This window comes from Rhipicephalus sanguineus, chromosome 10, assembly GCF_013339695.2.
Source record: "Rhipicephalus sanguineus isolate Rsan-2018 chromosome 10, BIME_Rsan_1.4, whole genome shotgun sequence".
NCBI classification, from domain to species: domain Eukaryota; kingdom Metazoa; phylum Arthropoda; class Arachnida; order Ixodida; family Ixodidae; genus Rhipicephalus; species Rhipicephalus sanguineus.
In genome coordinates, this window is record NC_051185.1 from 27,258,323 (window position 1) to 27,278,379 (window position 20,057).

The window sequence follows — 20,057 nt, forward strand, 5'->3', positions numbered from 1 at the left end:
GCTCCGGAAATTTCGACCATCTGGTGTTCTTTAACGCGCACTGACATCGCGCATTGCACGGGCCTCTACCATTTCGCCTCCGCCAAAATACGACCGCCACGGCCAGGATCGAACCTGCGACCTTTGGGTCAGCAGCTGAGCACCGTAGCCACTGATCCGCCGTGGCTGACCACTTTTTAATGAAAAGCGGCCCTGAGGGAACATAGATTCTTCCTTTCCAATAATTATTAGGGCTTTACGTCGCAAAACCGCAATATGATTATAAAAAACGCCGTAGGAGATGACTTCGGAAATTTCGACTATCTGGGGTTCTTTAATGTGCACCTAAATCAATCCGCATGAGCCTCTAGCATTTCGATGGAGGCGAAATGCTAGAGGCTCATGCGGATGGAAGTGCTATAGAGGCCGGGATTCGATCCCGTGACCTTCGGGTCAGAAGTCGAGCACCATAACTGAAAAGTCATCCTTATCTTATATCACACCTCGAGAAAGGCTATATGAAAGCGACAGAAAATAATTCCAAAATTGAGGACGTCATTATTCGATAGCTTCGGGTGGTAGTATGCCGCAAAATACGGGTCCCGATTTGCGTTTCTCCTCCGTCGGTTCCTTTCTGGAAAACCTGCAACTTCCGAAAACTTTCGCAATGGTCGGATCGGAGCCGTAGGCAAACTGAACAATGCTAGAAACTTTACGAGTGGAAGATCATTCCAGCGCGATACGCAAAACACCATCATCGTCATTCACTGCGTGTTCGACGCCATCAAATCCGCTCTACACTCGGCGTTCTCCACAACTACGCCCGCTGGCGACACACGTCACGAAACTTATTTCACCCATATGTTCGACGAACGCTCCGGTGCATGTGCCACAGTTCTCGAAGCCGTTGCTTCCGTTAATTAAAACGTCCCCGGTGCCTCGCAAGAACGCCGTCACCCTCACTGTGTTAATTTCCCAATGTCATAAACGACTTCTTTGTATATTTCCTTTTGTATCTTTACGCTACGCCACTCGTGCCCGGAGGCGAATCTTTCGAGTCACCGGAAGCTGCTCGCGCACACTAAGAGTCAAGGCCAGACGCCTGCTTTGTTTGCAAGTAGTTAATTGCGACATACCGCTGGGTACAGCTTCAGAAACATCGCTCAAACTGAATGCTGCCGATCTAGAATGAATCGGCATCGCTGCATTTCTGCATGTTTTCGTGAGGAGGGTTTCTAGCAAAAAGCACTGATAAGGGCACAGGACGAAGATGTACTTTTACGTAATTTTTTTTTGGTTGGTGTCATTTTCGCGAGTGCCATTATCTGCGAAAAGGAGTAGCTAGCGCTATACAAAAGTGCTAACATCTCATAAACAACATATAATAATAATAATAATAATAATAATAATAATAATAATAATAATAATAATAATAATAATAATAATAATAATAATAATAATAATAATAATAATATTGTTACAAGAATGTTTCACACTGCTGAAGCAAGGAAGGCACCAAAGAAGACGACGTGATGTTGCTGTGTGCGGCACGCTCTCCGCCATCTTGTCTAACGCTTAAGCGTTGTGTAAATACATTGTAAATACGCACTGCTTCCCTGTATGCCTTCACGTAATATTTTGGTGGAAGTGCGGGGTAGCAACGCACAACGGAGCTCCGCAGCGGCCGCCAAGTCGCCACTTCAAGCATGTCTACCGGCAGGGATCCTGCGTCAACAGCCGCGCCCACCGTATCAACGGCGCCCACCTCGCCTGTGGTCATTGTGGCCGCTCCACCCCGTGATCCTGGCAACTTTTCGGGCACTGACGGCGAGGACGTAGATGAGTGGCTTCAACTCTACGAGCTCGTGAGCGAAAATCACAGGTGGGACCCAACCTTGATGCTGGCAAACCTTATATTTTACTTGAAAGGAACGGCCAAGGCATGGTTCAACAACAACGTTGAAGAGCTCACAAGCTGGAGCGTATGTAAGACCAAGTTACGCGAGGTGTTTGGCCAATCTGCCGGCTCCAGGCGGGCCGCCAAGAGAGAACTTGGTATGCGTGTCCAGACGTCCACGGAGTCGTACCTGGCGTATATTCAGGATGTCTTGACCCTTTGCCGTAAGGTTGATACCACCATGGCAGAAGCTGACAAGGTAGCGCACGTGCTCAAGGGCATCGCGGACGATGCATTTAACCTCCTTGTGTTCAGAGGCTGTTCGACCGTCCAAGATGTCATCACTGAGTGCCGACGCTTCGAAGAGGCTAAAAGCCGTCGCATTACCCACCACTTCGCCCGTCTTCCTAACACTGCTGCGACATCAACGTGTGAGGACCTTCGTGTAGAGACCCAACCCACCCCCCTGTCCGGTGACATTACCAGAATCGTTCGACGCGAAATTGAAGCTATATCACCCGCACCCTTGAGAGCCCTGGCACCCAGTGATCCTCAGCCGACCATATCCCTCATACAGACGGTTGTGCGCCAAGAACTGGCAAACGCGGGCCTTCAGACGATCTGCTCTGTGCACCGTCCCGACATGGTCACTCCGCCTACCTTGAGCCCCCCCTCCGCCTACTACCGCCGCCCTGCTCCGAGTAACCGTGACCCAAATGCGTGGAGGACGCCTGACGACAGGCCTATTTGCTTTCGATGCGAACGAGTGGGACACATTTCGCGTCATTGCCGAAGCACTTGGACCTCTCCATCGCGGACAAGCTTCAACAACTTCCACTCATCAGCCCGTACTTCTAACCAAGTACCGCCACGCCGCGACGACTCAGCAAATTACGTCCCGACCACTACGACCACCACCCAGTACAGCCGTTCGCCTTCCCCACGACGTCGAGTTTCCCAGTCCCCTCCGCCACGTCGTTCCTCGTCCCCGTCCTACACCCGACGCTTTCCTTCGGGAAACTAACGGGTGCAGCTCCTGGAGGTGACGCTGCTGGTACGACCTGCCCTCAAATTCCTCTGTTGACGCTCCCTACCAATCAGAACCTGATCGATGTTGAAGTGGACGGTATACCTGTTACAGCTTTGGTTGACACTGGCGCCCATATGTCTGTTATGAGCTCTAATATCCGTGACCGTCTAAAGAAAGTCCTCACTCCAGCCCCTTCACGCAGTGTTCGTGTTGCTGACGGCGGTGCAGCTACCGTCATTGGCGTCTGCACAGCGCGCGTTACTATTGCCGGCCACCAAACTTCCGTTCTCTTCACCGTTCTCACCCACTGCACCAATGATGTTATCCTCGGTCTTGATTTTCTGTCTGCCCACTCCGCCCTTATTGACTGTTCAGCTGGTACTGTGCAACTTGACCTGCCGTGTCCGACTGATCCGCCCACTGTCGCCCAAGGTCGTCTGTGCTCTGCTGAACATGTCCGTTTGTCACCGCAAACAGTGACCTGCATCGCCGTAGCGCCCTCGCCACCTGTACCTGATGGCGACTATGTGCTCGCGCCCATCACGTCCATTCTCTTGACGCACAGTGTTACTTTTCCGCACACTGTTATTCACTTACGTGAAAACCGTGCTTGCATTCCTGTGCTCAATTTTGCTCTGTGTCCACAAGTGCTCCCACGTGGAATTGCCCTCGCCTTGCTGACGCCCTCTGACGAATGCGTTATCTCAGCTTTGTCCCCCTATGATATTGCTCGCTCCAACTAGAAGCCTGTCCGGTCTTCTCTAGCAAGTCCGTCTCCTGATGTGGAAAAAATGATCGCGCCAGACCTTTTGCCGCACCAAGCTGACGCGCTCTTTGGCCTCCTTCAATCATACTGGGACGTATTTGACTTTTGTGACCGTCCACTAGGGCAAACCTGTGCTGTGAAGCACCGCATTAACACCGGCGATGCCTCTCCGGTCCATCGAAGGCCATACCGCGTATCTCCAACTGAGCGCCACATAATTCAAAAGGAAGTCGACAAGATGCTCGCCAAAGACATAATTGAGCCATCCTCTAGCCCATGGGCTTCCCCTGTAGTTCTTGTCAAGAAGAAGGACAACAGTTGGAGATTCTGCGTAGACTACCGACATCTGAACAAGATCACTAAAAAAGACGTGTACCCGCTACCGCGCATTGACGACGCCCTGGATTGCCTCCACGGCGCTAAGTACTTTTCCTCCATCGACCTTCGGTCAGGATACTGGCAGATTGCTGTCGACGACATGGACCGCGAAAAGACCGCATTTGTGACACCAGACGGCCTTTACCAGTTTAAGGTAATGCCTTTCGGGTTATGCAACGCTCCGGCCACCTTCGAGCGGATGATGGACACTCTCTTGCGCGGGTTCAAGTGGTCAATTTGCCTGTGTTACCTTGACGACGTTATAGTCTTTTCCCCGACCTTTGAAACGCACCTCGAACGTCTTTCCTCCATCCTTTCTGTTTTTCGCAATGCCGGTCTCCAACTGAACTCGTCAAAGTCTCACTTCGGACGACAACAACTAACCATGTTGGGCCATCTTGTCGACTCCTCTGGCGTACGCCCTGATCCTGATAAAGTTCGAGCCGTGCAGAACTTCCCCGTCCCGACCTGCACGAAGGATGTCCGCAGCTTTCTCGGTCTCTGCTCGTACTTTCGACGTTTTGTGAACAATTTTGCGGATGTCGCACGCCCTCTCACAGACTTACTGAAGAAAGATGTCCCGTTCTCCTGGGGCACTACGCAGGCTACGGCGTTCTCTACACTCATCACGTTGCTAACCACACCACCTATTCTGGCTCATTTCGACGTTTCCGCCCCAACAGAAGTCCGCACCGACGCCAGCGGCCACGGAATCGGTGCTGTATTGGTCCAGCATCAAACCGGGTGCGCCCGTGTTATCGCCTATGCCAGCCGTCTCCTCTCCGCAGCCGAACAGAACTACTCAATCACCGAAAGGGAGTGTCTTGCACTCGTTTGGGCGGTAGGCAAATTTCGGCCCTACTTACATGGTCGACATTTCACCGTCACAACCGATCACCACGCACTCTGTTGGCTCTCTTCTTTGAAGGATCCCACTGGGCGTCTTGGTCGCTGGGCACTCCGACTCCAAGAATATAACTACTCCGTGTGTTACAAATCTGGCCGCTTACACCATGACGCTGACTGCTTGTCCCGCAATCCAGTGGACCCTCCTGAGGATTTGGATGAAGTGCCACCATGTGTACTCTCCATATCCGCTTTACGCAACATCCGTGATGAACAGCGTCGAGATCCCGTCTTATGTGACATAATTGAGAAGCTGAATTCTCCGACACCCGATCCGTCTACCCGACTGTTTGTGCTTAAGGACGGCACATTGTACCGTCACAACGTTCACACCAATGGACGCGAACTGCTCCTTGTCGTACCTTCTCATCTACGTGCGAGCGTTATCGGCCAGCTACATGACGCCCCCACTGCCGGTCACCTGGGTGTTTCTCGGACGTACGATCGTGTACAACGTCGATTTTACTGGCCCTGCCTTCATCGTTCCGTCCGCCGCTACGTCGCCGCATGCGACCAGTGCCAACGCCGGAAGAAACCTCCTATGAGTCCCGCCGGACTCCTCCAGCCACTTGATGTTCCCTCTGACCCGTTCTTCCGAGTTGGCCTGGACCTCCTAGGTTCTTTTCCTGCATCTATTTCCGGAAACAAGTGGATAGCTGTCGCGACGGATTACACAACCCGGTACGCCATTACACGAGCTCTACCAACCAGCTGTGCCACGGATATCGCCGATTTCCTCCTGCACGACGTCATCCTTCATCATGGTGCCCCACGCCAACTCCTCACAGATCGTGGACGCTATTTTCTTTCCAGAGTTATTGATGACCTGCTTCGCTCCTGCGAGACGAAACATAAGTTTACGACGGTCTACCACCCACAAACTAATGGACTGACTGAACGATTCAACCGGACTTTAACTGATATGCTCTCTATGTACGTCTCCTCCGACCACCATGACTGGGACGTTGCATTGCCCTTTGTTACATTTGCATATAATTCCTCACGCCACGATACCGCTGGTTTTTCACCTTTCTATCTTTTGTTTGGCCGCGACCCAACTTTACCTTTTGACACCATCTTTCCGGCAGCCGTCGATGCGCCGACTGAATACGCCCGTGACGCTATCACCAGAGCTCGCGAAGCACGAGAAGTCGCTCGTCAGCGCATTTTAGCTTCGCAAGACCACCAGAGGCAGCGTTACGACGCCCATCATCGCGACGTTTCTTTTACCCCGGGTTCACTTGTGCTGTTGTGGACCCCGACTCGGCGTGTTGGACTTTCTGAAAAACTGCTTTCCCGATACTCGGGCCCATATCGTGTATTGCGCCAGGTGACCGATGTCACTTACGAGATAGGCCCACTCGAGTATACATCTGCCTCCGTTTCGCTGCCTACAGACACTGTTCATGTGTCCCGCCTTAAGCTCTACCGCTCAGCAACACCATAGAAAGCACCGAGACGGTGCTTCACCACCCGGGGGTCATGTTACAAGAATGTTTCACACTGCTGAAGCAAGGAAGGCACCAAAGAAGACGACGTGATGTTGCTGTGTGCGGCACGCTCTCCGCCATCTTGTCTAACGCTTAAGCGTTGTGTAAATACATTGTAAATACGCACTGCTTCCCTGTGTGCCTTCACGTAATAATATTAATAATAATAATAATAATAATAATATCAATAATAATAAAAGAAGACGGCCCTCCGCTGGTGAATCGTTCTTCCCGTGTCCTCGTCAGTGCGTTTGGCTGGAAATCCTGCTCACGATGTGCAACCGACTAGCCCAGACAAGCACTAACCTGCATGTTTTGTTCGTTTACATATTTTGCTTTCCTTTGTAACATTAGCCTTTGCTTTCCTTCATCTTTATTTCAAACTGGGAACATCATCGCGCACCAAAGCTCGTTATACAGTGTGGCGGGAAGTGACCTACGAAGACATTCCCCCCCCCCTCCCCCCAATCCAAAAAGAAAGGACAGAAGAGAGAAAGAATAGACGTATGCACAAAACTAACATCCGCTGTCAAACTGCCTTGCAGCGAATAGAGTAGTGGTTGCACATATAGAGATGTAACCAGGGGCTCGTCTTATTAACATCCCTGCCTTTCCTCCCCTTGCCTTGTCTCTCTCTGCTGTCCTTGCATGTATGTCACCAGCTGGGCTCCCGGTCATCTCTGAAAGAGGCTTACATGCAAATAGCTTTGTTGATACGGATCTTGATTACCTACTATCCGATTTACTTCCACGTAGCCTGAAACTAAAACATGCATTTTTAAAGGTGAAAGCCTTATATTTGTCATCAAACGCGAAAATTGACCGTCGGCGTCGTCGAGAGTTGGCGATGCCTGATGGTACCCCGCGAGACACCGTCGTCGGCGTCAACACGAAGGATGAAAAAAAGATCGCCATCATATGATGACGCCACCGTACGATGTCTTAATGACGTCACAAATCGCAAATATTTGTGAACCTAAGATGTTATAATGACGTTGCTGTGACGTCATATAATAAGACGTCACACGATGACGTCATCATATGAGATCACCGCTTGGTCGTAGGTGGGCCGATCCCGGAGGCGCCTGAGGTACAGAAGGCTTACAGAACCCCCGATCTTGGACGGAGTGCGAAACCACGCTAGGTGCAGAAAGCTTTCGGGGCAGGGTGATCAATACAATTGATTGAAAAGAAAAAAGATGGATTTCTCCTTCTAATCAGCTTAGGCGATTGCCTAGGGGACTCTGTGAGTTTTTCTATTGGGAGGACGTTGTAAATGCCAATGCCCAATGACTGTTACGTGGGGTTTAGTAGATGCCAAACGCTGCACCATTCTAATGAGACATAAGTATGTCTCATTAGAATCGTGAGAGCAGTACTGCTCTCGCGACGAGCGAGGCAACAAGAAGTCAGAGGCAGGAGTGCGATATCAACAAAGTAGCCGCGGATGTATTCGCCACGCGTCTCCGTCGCGCATCGGTGAAAAGAGGGAACGCGGCTTGGTTCTCTTTCTCTAACAAAGAGCTCGACGACGCACCTCAGAGTAGGCAATAGATTCAGGCCACTTGCGAAGAACGAACGACACGGGCGTGTTAATTAAGGCTGCATCCAGGCTCCTTGTTTGCTGTACCAATGCCAGTGTTGCCAGCTGCAGGCGCTGTGTTCTGTTGTATAGTCTTTCTCGTAGCTTCTTGAAGCTCTCTTCTTGCCTGGTCTGAACATAAAGAAAGCTAGATGATGCAGGAGTTCGTGCAAGCTTGTGGCCCGTGCAGATTAAGAGGGTCCAACTCTCCTTCCTAAATACACTCAATGGTTGGTAGAGGCGCCACAGCCTTTCGATAGCCACAGATAACCACAGATAGCCACAGTTATCAGATTGGTGACTAAAATCAACGCAGGAGTGAAAATTTAGCCCTTCACTACATAGAGTTAGTACTCCACTACAATCTAAGAAAAAAGTTCGAGTTAAAGGGGCACCCGCCACGATCGTCAAGTAGTTATGGTGTTCGACTGCTGACAACGAGATCGCGGGATTGAATACCGGCCGCGGCGGCCTCATTTCGATGAAGGCAAAATGCTAAAGACCCGTGTACTTAGATTTAGGTGCACGTTAAAGAACCGCAGCTGGTGGAAATTTCCACCTACGAAGTCCCTCGTAATCATAATGTTAAGTCAGGACGACAAAACCCAACAATTATTATATAATAGCTGATGAATATCAATGTGCTTTCATCTTTTATATGGTGAAATGAATACATAAGGCGAATGTGACTTGGCTGTACATTGGCCTAAAAGCAGTCGCTGTGGAGGGCATGAACTATATGTCTTATACATTAACGTTCTTGAAGATTGAGTTCCGTGATCGTAAAAGTTGAGCGATGAACGATTGGCTTCTATAACCAATCACTACCTAAAAAAATGACTGCATAGCTTGCACTGGAGGCGCAATGATAAAGAGACAGCGAAGCTTACGGCACCTAGGCAGTCCTGGCTTTTGCTGTTTTGCTAAATGTTGCAAATTTTCTCTTTCTTTCTCTAGTTCTTTCCTCTTCTCTCTTCTCTTTGTTTTTCTGAGCCATTTTATTCTCTATTTATTTATTTTTCTCTCTCTCTCAATTTCTTTCTCTTTCCTGCTTTTTCTATCTTTCTCCTGTTTCATTCCTTTCTTTCTCTCTCCTAATTCGCTCTTCCTTCCTTCTTCTTTCTATCCTTTTCTCTCTCTATCTCTCACTCTATTTCTTTCACTCAATTTCGCTCACTCTCCGTCATTCTCTTTCTACATGTCTTGCGCTCTATTTCTCTCTTTCTCATTCTTTCTGTGCTACACTTTTTCGCTCCTCTCCTCCTTTCCCTCCTTCTCATCACATTCCTCCTCATGCTCACTTTCCTTTCCCACCCCCTCGCTACACTATACTATAGAAGCCTATGCTACGATCTGCTAGCGTGCCTGAATAGCCGAGTGGTTAAGACGCTCGCCTTTAAATCGAGGGTACGCGGATTCGAATCCCGCCTCGTGAAGAATCTTTTCTCGGCAAGAATTTTTCTCTTTGTCTTTGTCCCTTTGTTTGTTTTTTTCTTTCTTTCTCTCTTTCTATGTGCTCCTCCTCAGTGTTATTACAGGCGACGCCGTAGCGTCGAGTAGTGGGATCTGCCCGAATACTGTGGCACATACCTGTTCATGACGATGATAGGTTTCTGGTAGGCAGCACATTACGACTGGCTTAAAAGCTTCCCTAATATAACTAAATATAAGCTCCGCCAACAGCCATCTCCGTGCCTCGCAAAAGAACAAAATGAATGCATAGAGGCCCCATTCAATTAGGTGCTCTCTTTTTCGTGACGTCAGTAACTCCTTTTGGTATAAGATAGTCGAGTTTCGCCGTACACATAGACGTTTGCACCACTGGCTTCATAGAAAACTTCAGCGTCCCCACAAATCATTATCAGAGATTCTGACATTGGTATTCGACGAAAAGTAACATTTTATTCAGTCAGGACAGACGTTCATTTTCTGATATGTCTGGTATTTACATTAGCATAGAAAAAGTACTTGCATGTCAAACAAAAACCAGCCATGACCGCTCTCTTAACAAGTGAGGGACAGGAGCACCGTGTCTTTGTGTGTGGAGCTTATATCGATTCTTAGGCTGTAAACTGATGTACGAACCAACAAGGTCGAAGCGGCGAGCTTTGTCAGGGTGCGAGTGCTCAGACAAGCTGGTTTAAAACCACGGATATGTTTATTTTTTAAACCTGCCAGGTTCGAACAAGCTTGACGCCGTCCCGGTCGATAATCTGGTCTATTCGAGATATTTCCGGTCGTGCGAACGTCACCACAGGAAGCAAAGTGGCGCAGCAGTGGACGGGAATCCAATCAGGAACCACCATTTCCGGTCGACTTGTGTCCAGCGCGGTTAATCAATCGCCGCTGTCCGCGAGGCTCCATTGCCGCTGCAGTATTGCGTTGTTCACACCTTCGTATCCAGGTAATCAGGTTTCATAGTGCCATGCTTCACCAACAAGGCTGCGAACAAAGTACTGCCGCTTGAAAGTTGCTTTGTTACTGCGCCAACGACCCGAGTTTCAACCGATTTGTGCAACGCGCATGTTTGACAGAAAGCGCCTAGCAACTATGAACCATCGTGTAATCAGCGGGCGCTCTGATGCGCGTGCTTTACTTAGCAATTTTTCCTTTCCCTAGCTCCCTGGGCAATGCTTTACATTCAACGCTGCAAACCTCTTCGTCTTTAATCTTATCGTCTCGCCCTTTCGGGTCTTCTCTCGTTCTCATTAAATCCTACCCCGTCATCATAACGACCTCTTTGGCCAGGCCTAAATACTCACGTCATTTCCACCCCACGTGACTTCACATTTTTAGCCGATTCGCTCATCAGCCTCCGTTTTAATGGGGATTCTCACATATTCTTTTCCTTAGGTGCCTCATCAACACGAGTGGCGTAAAAAAGTCATTATCACATGATGACGTCACCGTATGACATTATGACGTCATGACATGGTGTGTCGAGGTTAATACATCGACTGAGACGAAAAAGATGGTTTTCGCCTTCGAGTCGTCTTAGGCAAACGCATGACACCCTCAGTGTTTTTTTACTATCGTGCCCTTCAATTGATATCCGAGTTTGCGATTATGCGCGCCTTATCTATACTGTATAATAAAGTACAATACCCTTAACATTGCGGCAAAATCTTAGTATTCACCTCAGTAGGGCATGCTTTTGAGGTATCATCTAAGCTCATTCTGCCATTTTGTTGAAAGCGCGCAGCGAAAGCCTTCCGCCCACTTTCTTATAGCGGAATGGCATCGCATCGTTTCCTTGACAAATGAAGTCACTGCGCGCTGGTGCTTCGTGCATTTTATTTCTTTTTTTTTTTTGGTGCTCCGCCTTCAAGACGCGGCACTGGTAACGGCACGAACGTATAAGTAATGGCTCTTCAGAAAGTTCGCGGACATACTATCGCCCACACTCCGGGTAACTACTACTTTGTCTGGTCTCGCTAGCACGTCCGCCATGTGGCAGAGTAATCGAGGCCGTCAAAGGAAAACTAATCGCCGTGGTTTAGACACGGTTCTGACAAAGGCGAAACCGATGGCGCCCCTTTTGGGTGTTAAATGTGACGTAGAGAAAAGCAGATGTGCGTCACCGAAGGCATCAATTTACACCTGCAGGCCAAAGTGAGAGCCTGTGAGGTGCTTTTAAAGGTGTACAGCAGGGGCCAGGAATTTTTTCCCGGGGGTTGGGGGGGGGGGTATTGGGAAGGTATGACCGCCCTTCATGTGTGTTCTTGCGTGTACACTTGTACGTGCGAGTTGATATATGCGCTTCACGCCGTCACGCATAAAAAATGTAAACATGGCGTGCCGGTGCACAAGTTCCCCGCAGTTGCCGTTTTTTATTCTTTGAAAATGATCAGAAAGGTTCCATAATTCAAACCAAAAATGAACGTTATTCAAAGTGTTTTTTTTTTTTTGGCTAATGCGATTTCTTGAAATTCAGCGCTTCGTCCTGTCTTGTCTATGTTTCCTGCGTCATTTTCCGTGTGTTAAAGTTTCACTATGGATCCGAAACAATACACCCAATCGCATACCCTAATAATTTCTTCATGACAGTAAAAATTAAACAGCTGCCCGAAAGCGCAAGTGACGAAAGCGCAAGTTCCGCCAAGAAACAGCTATCGATTCCGTCGCCTGCGAGGCAGAAGCCGCCGTCTGCTTCATTACCTTTGGATGTATTGTCTCAAGAAAACGGAATGAGCCATCGTATGTTGGCTCCAACGCGATTCAGTGGCATAGGCAGAAATTTCTTCCGGGGGGGGGGGGGGGACATTTCTGATCCAACATTGGGTCTAGACAGATAAGTGGGGTCGAGTGTCATATTGTGCTCTGTATCCCATGGGCGAAATTTTTTTCAGGGGGGGGGGGGGGCAGCATGGGCCCGGTGTCCCCCTCCCCCTCCCCTGGCAACGCCACTGAAGCGCTTGATATCTATCTTGAAACGCTCCGCAAGCGAGCGACCAGTGTTACGAGCGGCGTCGTTGGCCGACGCGGACTCAGGGGGTAGCGTGGAGCTGCTGAGCGGCGGGAGTCGTACCGCAGGCCCAGGGATGTCCAGAACAGCAGGAAACCGAGGCAGAGAGACCGGCGTTGAGGAAAACTTAACAGACGTTTATTTACAACATCATAGAGGGCAGGATCGTCAGAACGACATCTAGTCCGATCGATCCGTCCCGAGCAGACGCTCTGCTGCTCCTTAAATACGCTTCCTTCACAAGACAGGGAAACTCCTTAATTGGAAATGTCCAATCACAAACGTGCATGCCTTTGAAGCTGCATAACTATAGTCGGGTACAACTTTAGAAAAAAGCGGCATTTGCACCTCAAAGGCGGATGCACACGCGCTTGCACCAATGGGCGCGCGCTCTAGACTGACGTCACGAGCCGGACGGCCGGTGCCTCCGCTCAAGGAGAAGAAGCGGGACTATTTCTTTGCCGCGGAGGCAATCGGCTGCCGCGCTTCGGTCATATGGGCGGGGCCTCTCCTTTTTTCTAAAGTTGTACCCGACTATAGCAAACGTCCAATCACAAACATGCATGCCTTTGGAGGGTCCGTCTCTTCGACACATAGGTCACCGCCCCCAGCATAGCAATGCCAGGGACCACTGCACTCTCACTCTCCACGTCCGACCAGTTCGGAAGAAAGGGGGGGGGGGGGCAATGCCACTTCGGGGAACTGAAAATCCTTTTACGAACAAAGGCACCAGCTTTCACCAAAAACAAACTCGTTGCAAACACGCGTTCCACGGAGGAGACCCGCGCGTAGCTGCCACCTTCCAGCCGAAGCGCTCAGTTCAGGGAACAGGCGGCAGGTGTAGGTGACAAATCCGTTCTCCGAAATTAGGGGGGGGGGGGTCCAAGAAGCGGGAAGACTCCTTTGGGGACAGCTGGCCCAGGACCCTCGCATCTGCTTTGTAACAACAGTCGTGAAGGGCGCACCTTCTTGGCCGCGTTTGTCGTTCTCTCTCGAAACGGGAGTGAAGTGACTGGGCTAAAAACTCGGCTTGCCGAGAAGCGGTTGCGTATCGCTGCTAACGCTGCGCGTACGCCGTGAAGTGTTCACTATTCGTGGCATGACAGCATCATCCCTTAGTTAACCGTAGTCGCACGAATACCAGACATCAACAAACATTACAACAGTGGGAATTCGAGTCGTCGTGCTGCCGAGCTTCTGCGCTTCCACTTATACGGTAGAGGGCGATGCATCACTGTCCATTTCCGAAGAAACGCGCGAACCAATGATCTATTTTGGTACGACAGCTAGCATTACCGTAGGTCTATTAGTTGCTCGCAGTGGGTCTACATTAGTCGGTGTTATTTGCAACTACATGGTTCTGAATGCGTCGATCTGTAATCGGCGGTCATACGCGTGTTCCTGTCTGCTCGGCAGTCGTTTCTTGTTTCTTGAACGTGTCAAGACCTGCGTTGTGACGGTCGCAGGCTTGTTCCGAGATTTTCACCGTACTACGCCGTCGCTGTTTATTCGGTAAGAACGAAGTTCTGCATTATTTTACAGCAGACTTCTCTTTATAAATGTTTTTTTTTCTTTCGAAAGCCTGCCCTTACGCTGTGTCCTAAACACACACACAAATTAACTTTATGTGTGTGAGCGGTAGAACGGTCAATGAATCCAGCGATCAATGTTTGTGTGATGCCCCGCCACGGTGGTCTGGTGGTTATGTCGCTCGACTGTTGACCCGATGGTCGCGGAATCGAATCCCGGCCGCGCCGGCTGGATTTTCGATGGAGGCAAAAATGTTTGAGGCCCGTGTACTTGGATTTAGGTGCACGTTAAACAACCCCAGGTGGTCGAAATTTCCGGAGCCCTCCACTAAGCGTCCCTCGTAACCATATCGTGGTTTTGGGACGTCAAACCCCAGATATTATTATTCAGGTTTGTGTGATCGGCGAGGCGTGAGGCCCGTCGCACGGAGGTGGGCGAAGACTGATCAAATGCAGGCCTGTACAAGCCCACAGAAGGTGTGTCGCAGTCACATTGCGCACTGGGGCGTCACAAAATGTGTGACAGAGACAGAAATTACACCGTTGCCCAGACGTAAGCAAAGACCAACTACGTTTTCACTGCAGCTAACACGGTGTTTTTAGGGCGGTGTTTTTTTGTCGTTTATTGTTATTGCTGCTTGAAAGCGGAACAAGTGAACGAGTCGCTGTTGTGGATTAGAAATAGCGTATCTTGAAGTGCGTGTTTCAGCGCTGCTACTGCTTTTGTTACGCGATTATCTTCAGTGACAATGTTTATTAGCCTATATATACATTCATTTTCTGCACTAATAAAGAAAAGCTACCATTCGTTGAGTATAATGTGTTCGCGTGATGTTGCTGCAGGGCATGGTCGTCAGCTTAATATAGCAGAGCTGTTCGCGGCGCTTCCAAACTGCTGAAGGACGGTATTATGAGTGCTTCGTAGGGACCCACGTGCGTAAATTACGCGTTTGAAAGTCTACCGTAAAAGTTTACAGACCACGCGTGCGCGTGACCAACAGCCTCCTAGCGATATTTGAGGCACATCCGCGGTGACTAACAGCAGCACTTAGCCCAAGACGCATCCTTAGTAGGCGGTCTATTTTCGGACTGGGCGTAATTATTCCCCATCTTTTTTTTAACACGACGCGCTCTTCGGCAGCCATGGCTACGTGCTTGTGCTTCGAGAGCAGCATATCAGTATAACTTCGCGCAAACTGATGCCTAGCCATCGTCACACTGTTCGAGGAACGCTATGAAAGCTGTGATTCTGCTATCAAAGTACAAGTGTGACGGCCTGGCCGCAGATGAGCGCTTTGCGAGAAAAACAATGAACTAACAATGCTCTTCGCGGCAGTAGGAAATTGATAGACTGGTGAATAACAAGAAAGTTCTCATGTCTTTTGCTGCGGTCGACAGTAGGTGGAGCATTCCTTGGTGACACGGCGCAAAGTCTGTCCCGTACCCTACCTCAGCCGGACCCTATCCCTTCATTTTTTAACGTTGACGGTTACGGATATGCAAGGTTTTTCGCAAAAATGGCCGCCTGGAACACCCCAATGATGCATTTCAAGAACTGTCTACTTGATACCGTTACCCCAGAAAATCTGGGCATCAAAGGCAAGCCATTGCGAGAATTCACTAATTGGCGGGGGAGAGGGAGGGGGGGGGGCGCAGCGCTGCGTTAAAGCGTGCCTATCCCCCCCTCTCCCCTAACGGGGATCCCTGCGCATTCCTATGGTGGCTCCCGCATGTAGTGTAGAACGCGCTCGCTTCATCCGTAAATTCTGCGTCAATATTGGCTGACAGTCGTCAATGTCAACTGACAGCCAATTTTCTGCATACATATGCGGCACGCGTAGTGGCAGTTCCTGATTACCATAGGTATGCTGCTGCTTTTGCGTGCGTAATGGGAACACTAGGATATGGTGGTCTACTTAATGACCCGGAAGTAATGAGTTACACGAATTGCTACGTACTTGTGATGACCATTTGTTTTGCGCAGGACATGTGTATAACACATTGACGATCACATTGGTAAAGAAATTCAAGGTTTTGTTACAATAGTTTCGACATTTGTTTAGTATCGCGCAGGGGAAAGCAGAACGCGAATAATGCAAAATAATATTCAGAGAAGTAGATTCGCGCATGTTGAAGGAGGTAATCATGCTGGAAACCAATCAGAATCCCATTTTTTAGGAACGTCAGACAGAATTATGGGTCTTGCTGTTCCTAAGAGAAATTCGCCTTCGTTTCAGTAATAATATCCCCTTTTCTTTATTCAAAAGTAAGATTACTCTGCAACAACGGGCCATGTTTTTCTCCAAAGACTAGCACGCAGATCAATTGAAGAAAAAAATAAGTATTCTAAATACTATTTCAATTCCTTCGAATATATGGGCCTTTCATATTGCTCAATATTCTCTCTGACGGTATTGAACTAACGTCTGATTTCTGTATACGTACTAATGTTGGGAGTAAGCTTTTGAATGAAAGAAAGAAAGAAAGAAAGAAAGAAAGAAGGAAGGAAAGAAAGAAAAGAAAAAAGAAAGGAAGAAAGAAAGAAAGAAAGAAAGAAAACAAAGAAAGAAAGAAAGAAAGAAAGAAATAAAGAAAGAAAGAAAGAAAGAAAGAAAGAAAGAAAGAAAGAAAGAAAGAAGCCGAGTACCGGGAATGCAAAAAGAATTGAAAAAAAGAAAAACATACTACGCAGACTAAATTTTCTAATCGGGGAGCTTTTTTAAAGGGAGCCCAGCATGGACAAAACAATGCAACGCTGTCGACGTCATGAAAGAATATTTCAAATCCAGGAGCCTTCTCTGCCGCAATAACCTGCTAGGCATACACGAGTGAAAAGAATCAAGATGTATCAAAAGAGCGCTTTGCGCGTGAATTTGGCTCAATACATCGACTCAGAAAAAAAAGAAGGTGGCTTTCGCCTTCGAGTCGTCTTGGGCGATTGCATAAGGGTCTCTGTGAGTTTTCTTATATCGCTGTTCATTCACGACTACTTAGTTGCACTAAGAAACTGACTAACCTTGGCAACTCGTTCACCTCCGTGGTTCAGCGGTTACGGAGCTCGGCTGCTGCCCCGAAAGTAGAGGGTTCGATCGCGACTGGGCAGTCGCATTTCGATGGAGGCGAAATACTAGAGGCTCGTGTACTGTGCGATGTCGGTGCACGTTAAAGGTCCCCAAATGGTCGAAATTTCCGGAGCCCTCCACAACAACGTGCCTCATAATCGTATCGTTGTGTTCTTACGTAAAACGCCGGATATTAACCTTTGCAACCAGCTCCCTCGATTTTCTTCATGTCTGTGTAAGTTTAGCCCGGAGTGCTTTGACAATGAATGGGATTCTCGACCTACGGAAAAAAAGTATGTGTGTGCACACAATGAAACGCGTCAAATCAACAAGACTGTGCGATCTCGTTCAGTCTCGTCTATTGTACTCATTCTGTAGGTGACGTTTCATGCTAATATACCAGGTTTCTTTTGCATCTCATGTAGGTCCACAAGTCATATTGGTCTATTAAAAAAAATTCAAAGACCTTCTAAGAGGCAAATGGAGAAAACGGTAGATGTGAAAGAAATATGTCTGGAATGAGGGAGGAGTGAAAGAAGAAATAGACGGAAAGGCAGGGAAGCTATCAGGTCTTAGACCGGCTGGCTACACTGTGCTTGACTGATGGATGCGCGCCCTAATTTTCGTTCGTCTGTGGTGCGCCACTCTATGATAAAGTCACGCTTGTGCTACGCCCAACACCCATGTGTATGCATACTGCACCGCCACGTGAGCATATGTATTTGCGTATATATTTATTATCCGAGACGAAACGCGCATTGAGAGCGTAAGTAGAAAAATTAAGAGCTCTTTCACTACTATGAAAATGGAAGCCCGCGAAACGGTGACTATAGTGGATCTCGTATAATGAATGTTGCTGTAGTGATTTCATATTTTATCACTGTTCACTATATACTGAAAGAAAAGTAGACATACGCTCAAAGATCGTGGTATTTCTCTTGCGCACGACTCATATTATCTCCCTTACGGCTGTCTCGAGATTAAATTCTGCAGTTCATAAGAAACCCCGTTGTTTCGAAACTACAAAATTGGAGGGATGTTCCTTACTTATCCGAGTGGTCTTGTCCTTGAGGCCAGATAGTTCGCGTCATTCTGCCACGTTGGCGAAATCATACATCTTTATGGTCACTTTTACGTCTTGTCCTTTTTTCTTTCGACGCAAGAACGTTGTGTTAGTCGAGTTGACCAGTCCGCCGAAATTTGTTGTTCTACGCGTGTTTTGTCTGCGGACCATATGCAGCTCCATTGTAACAGGAGCTCACTAATAAAGCTCACTAACAAATGACCCTGTGTGTCCTGTCTGCATCAATGGCGGCACTTCACGGTCCCCTGAAGGCACTGCGGTACTTCTTTGCACCGACCGTCTCCGATTCCTCTAGTCTAGAAAAACGAAAAAGAAAGTCGCATGGTCCCTTACGCATTTCCCTAAGACGACTCGAAGGTGATTCTTCTTAGTCGATTGTGTTGATCTTCTCCCCCCCCCCTCCCCTCCTAAAGCTTTTTGCGCCCGACGTTGATATGTAATTCCCCCGGCATCGGATGCATGGCAGTTTTGTGCACCTCATGTGGTTTTGTAGCGCCTCGGTAATCGGTCCACCTTTGACCAGGCGGACATGTCACGTGGTGGCTTCACAAGCTTTGGCGACCTGTGGCGTCATGATGACGTCATAGGTTCAAATCATCATACGATGATTTTTTTTTAATCACTCGTGTTGACGACAACGCCGCCGCTGATGCAGACAGTCACATTTGGCGTTTGATAAGCTTTCTAATGCTTTCGCCTTAATAAAATAAGTCCTCTGGGGTAATTCTTTCACGTTTATCTCTATCTTCGCTTTTCCATTGACCCTTATAGGCGTGCTCTACCACTTAAAGTATGTGTCAAAGGAGAAGCCAACCTAAAAATAGCAGGAGCTCCCTGCAGAAGAAGTCCAAAATACCACAAGAATAAATGCTTAAGAGTAGACACAATATTCACAGCACTTTCACCATATTCCTTCTTTGATTATCGAGCGACGTTTGCAGGCCTACCACGCAAAAATGCAGTGAAGGCACCAGGCCCGTAGCCAAGGGGGGGGGGGGGGACCGCCCCCCACCCTAAATTTTGGTGAAGTACATGTTCTTAACAAAAATGAAGAATACCAATAGGTGTTTTCCTCAAATAGTCAAGGTTTTCAGCAAGTGCCCCCCCCCCCCCGAAAAAAATTCCTGGCTACAGGTCGGGAAGACACATTCTAACTTGGTCTGAGTAAAAACAACAAAAAATAGGTGTGATTGCAAAACTGAGCATTGAGTACCTGAATGTCGTATTACGTGAGTGGCCGGTCCCTGGCGTCCTGAGAGTCTCTGCTACTGCCGACAACCTTACAAGGTATAATATTTTGAAAGAATGCCAGAGAAAGGAAAAAAATAAGAAGGCCACACAGGGCAGTGAAGTCGTAGAGTAGGTGCCGATATCGGCATGATCGCAGCGTTTTAGTCCGAAAATGAGACGCATGGTAATAATGTGAGTATAGGCCCTGTGTTCTATTCTTAAGAGATGGAAGCAATAGATATGGTAAAACGCTATAATTGTGTACAGGGAGTGCGGGCAGCCTCAAGCACGAGTCTGGTTGCTTCGAGCAACGAACGAAACCAACCCATACGTACTTTCTCTCCGGCGGGGACTATATATATATATATATATATATATATATATATATATATATATATATATATATATATATATATATATATATATATATATGGTTTCTTCCATGCCGTGTGTCCCAGACGCGGCGCTCGCACGTGTCAGATTTTGCTGATAAAATTTGTGCGTTTTTCCTGTACTGTATGGAGTACTGTGGCAAAACATTTTTGATCGAAAAAAAATTTCACAGTCACGGCACCTACTCAAGCTTCGCTTGATGTTGTTAAAATATGCCTGATCGAAAAATGATTACGTTTTTTTTTTTTCTTTTTTCTTTTTTTTTT

At 48.2% G+C, this 20,057-nt stretch overlaps 1 protein-coding gene across 1 annotated transcript in view; it reads right to left on the reverse strand.

The window, feature by feature from the left end:
- Positions 1 to 4,429: 4,429 nt before the first annotated feature.
- The window catches only part of LOC119406291 (uncharacterized), a 43,671-nt gene continuing 28,043 nt past the window's right edge, over positions 4,430 to 20,057 (reverse strand). The window contains exons 4-5 of the mRNA XM_037673025.2: positions 5,665 to 5,793; positions 4,430 to 4,518 (exon numbers count right to left, since the gene is read on the reverse strand). Coding sequence (XP_037528953.1) covers positions 4,430 to 4,518; positions 5,665 to 5,793 — 218 coding nt within the window. The remainder of the gene's footprint in view (positions 4,519 to 5,664; positions 5,794 to 20,057) is intronic.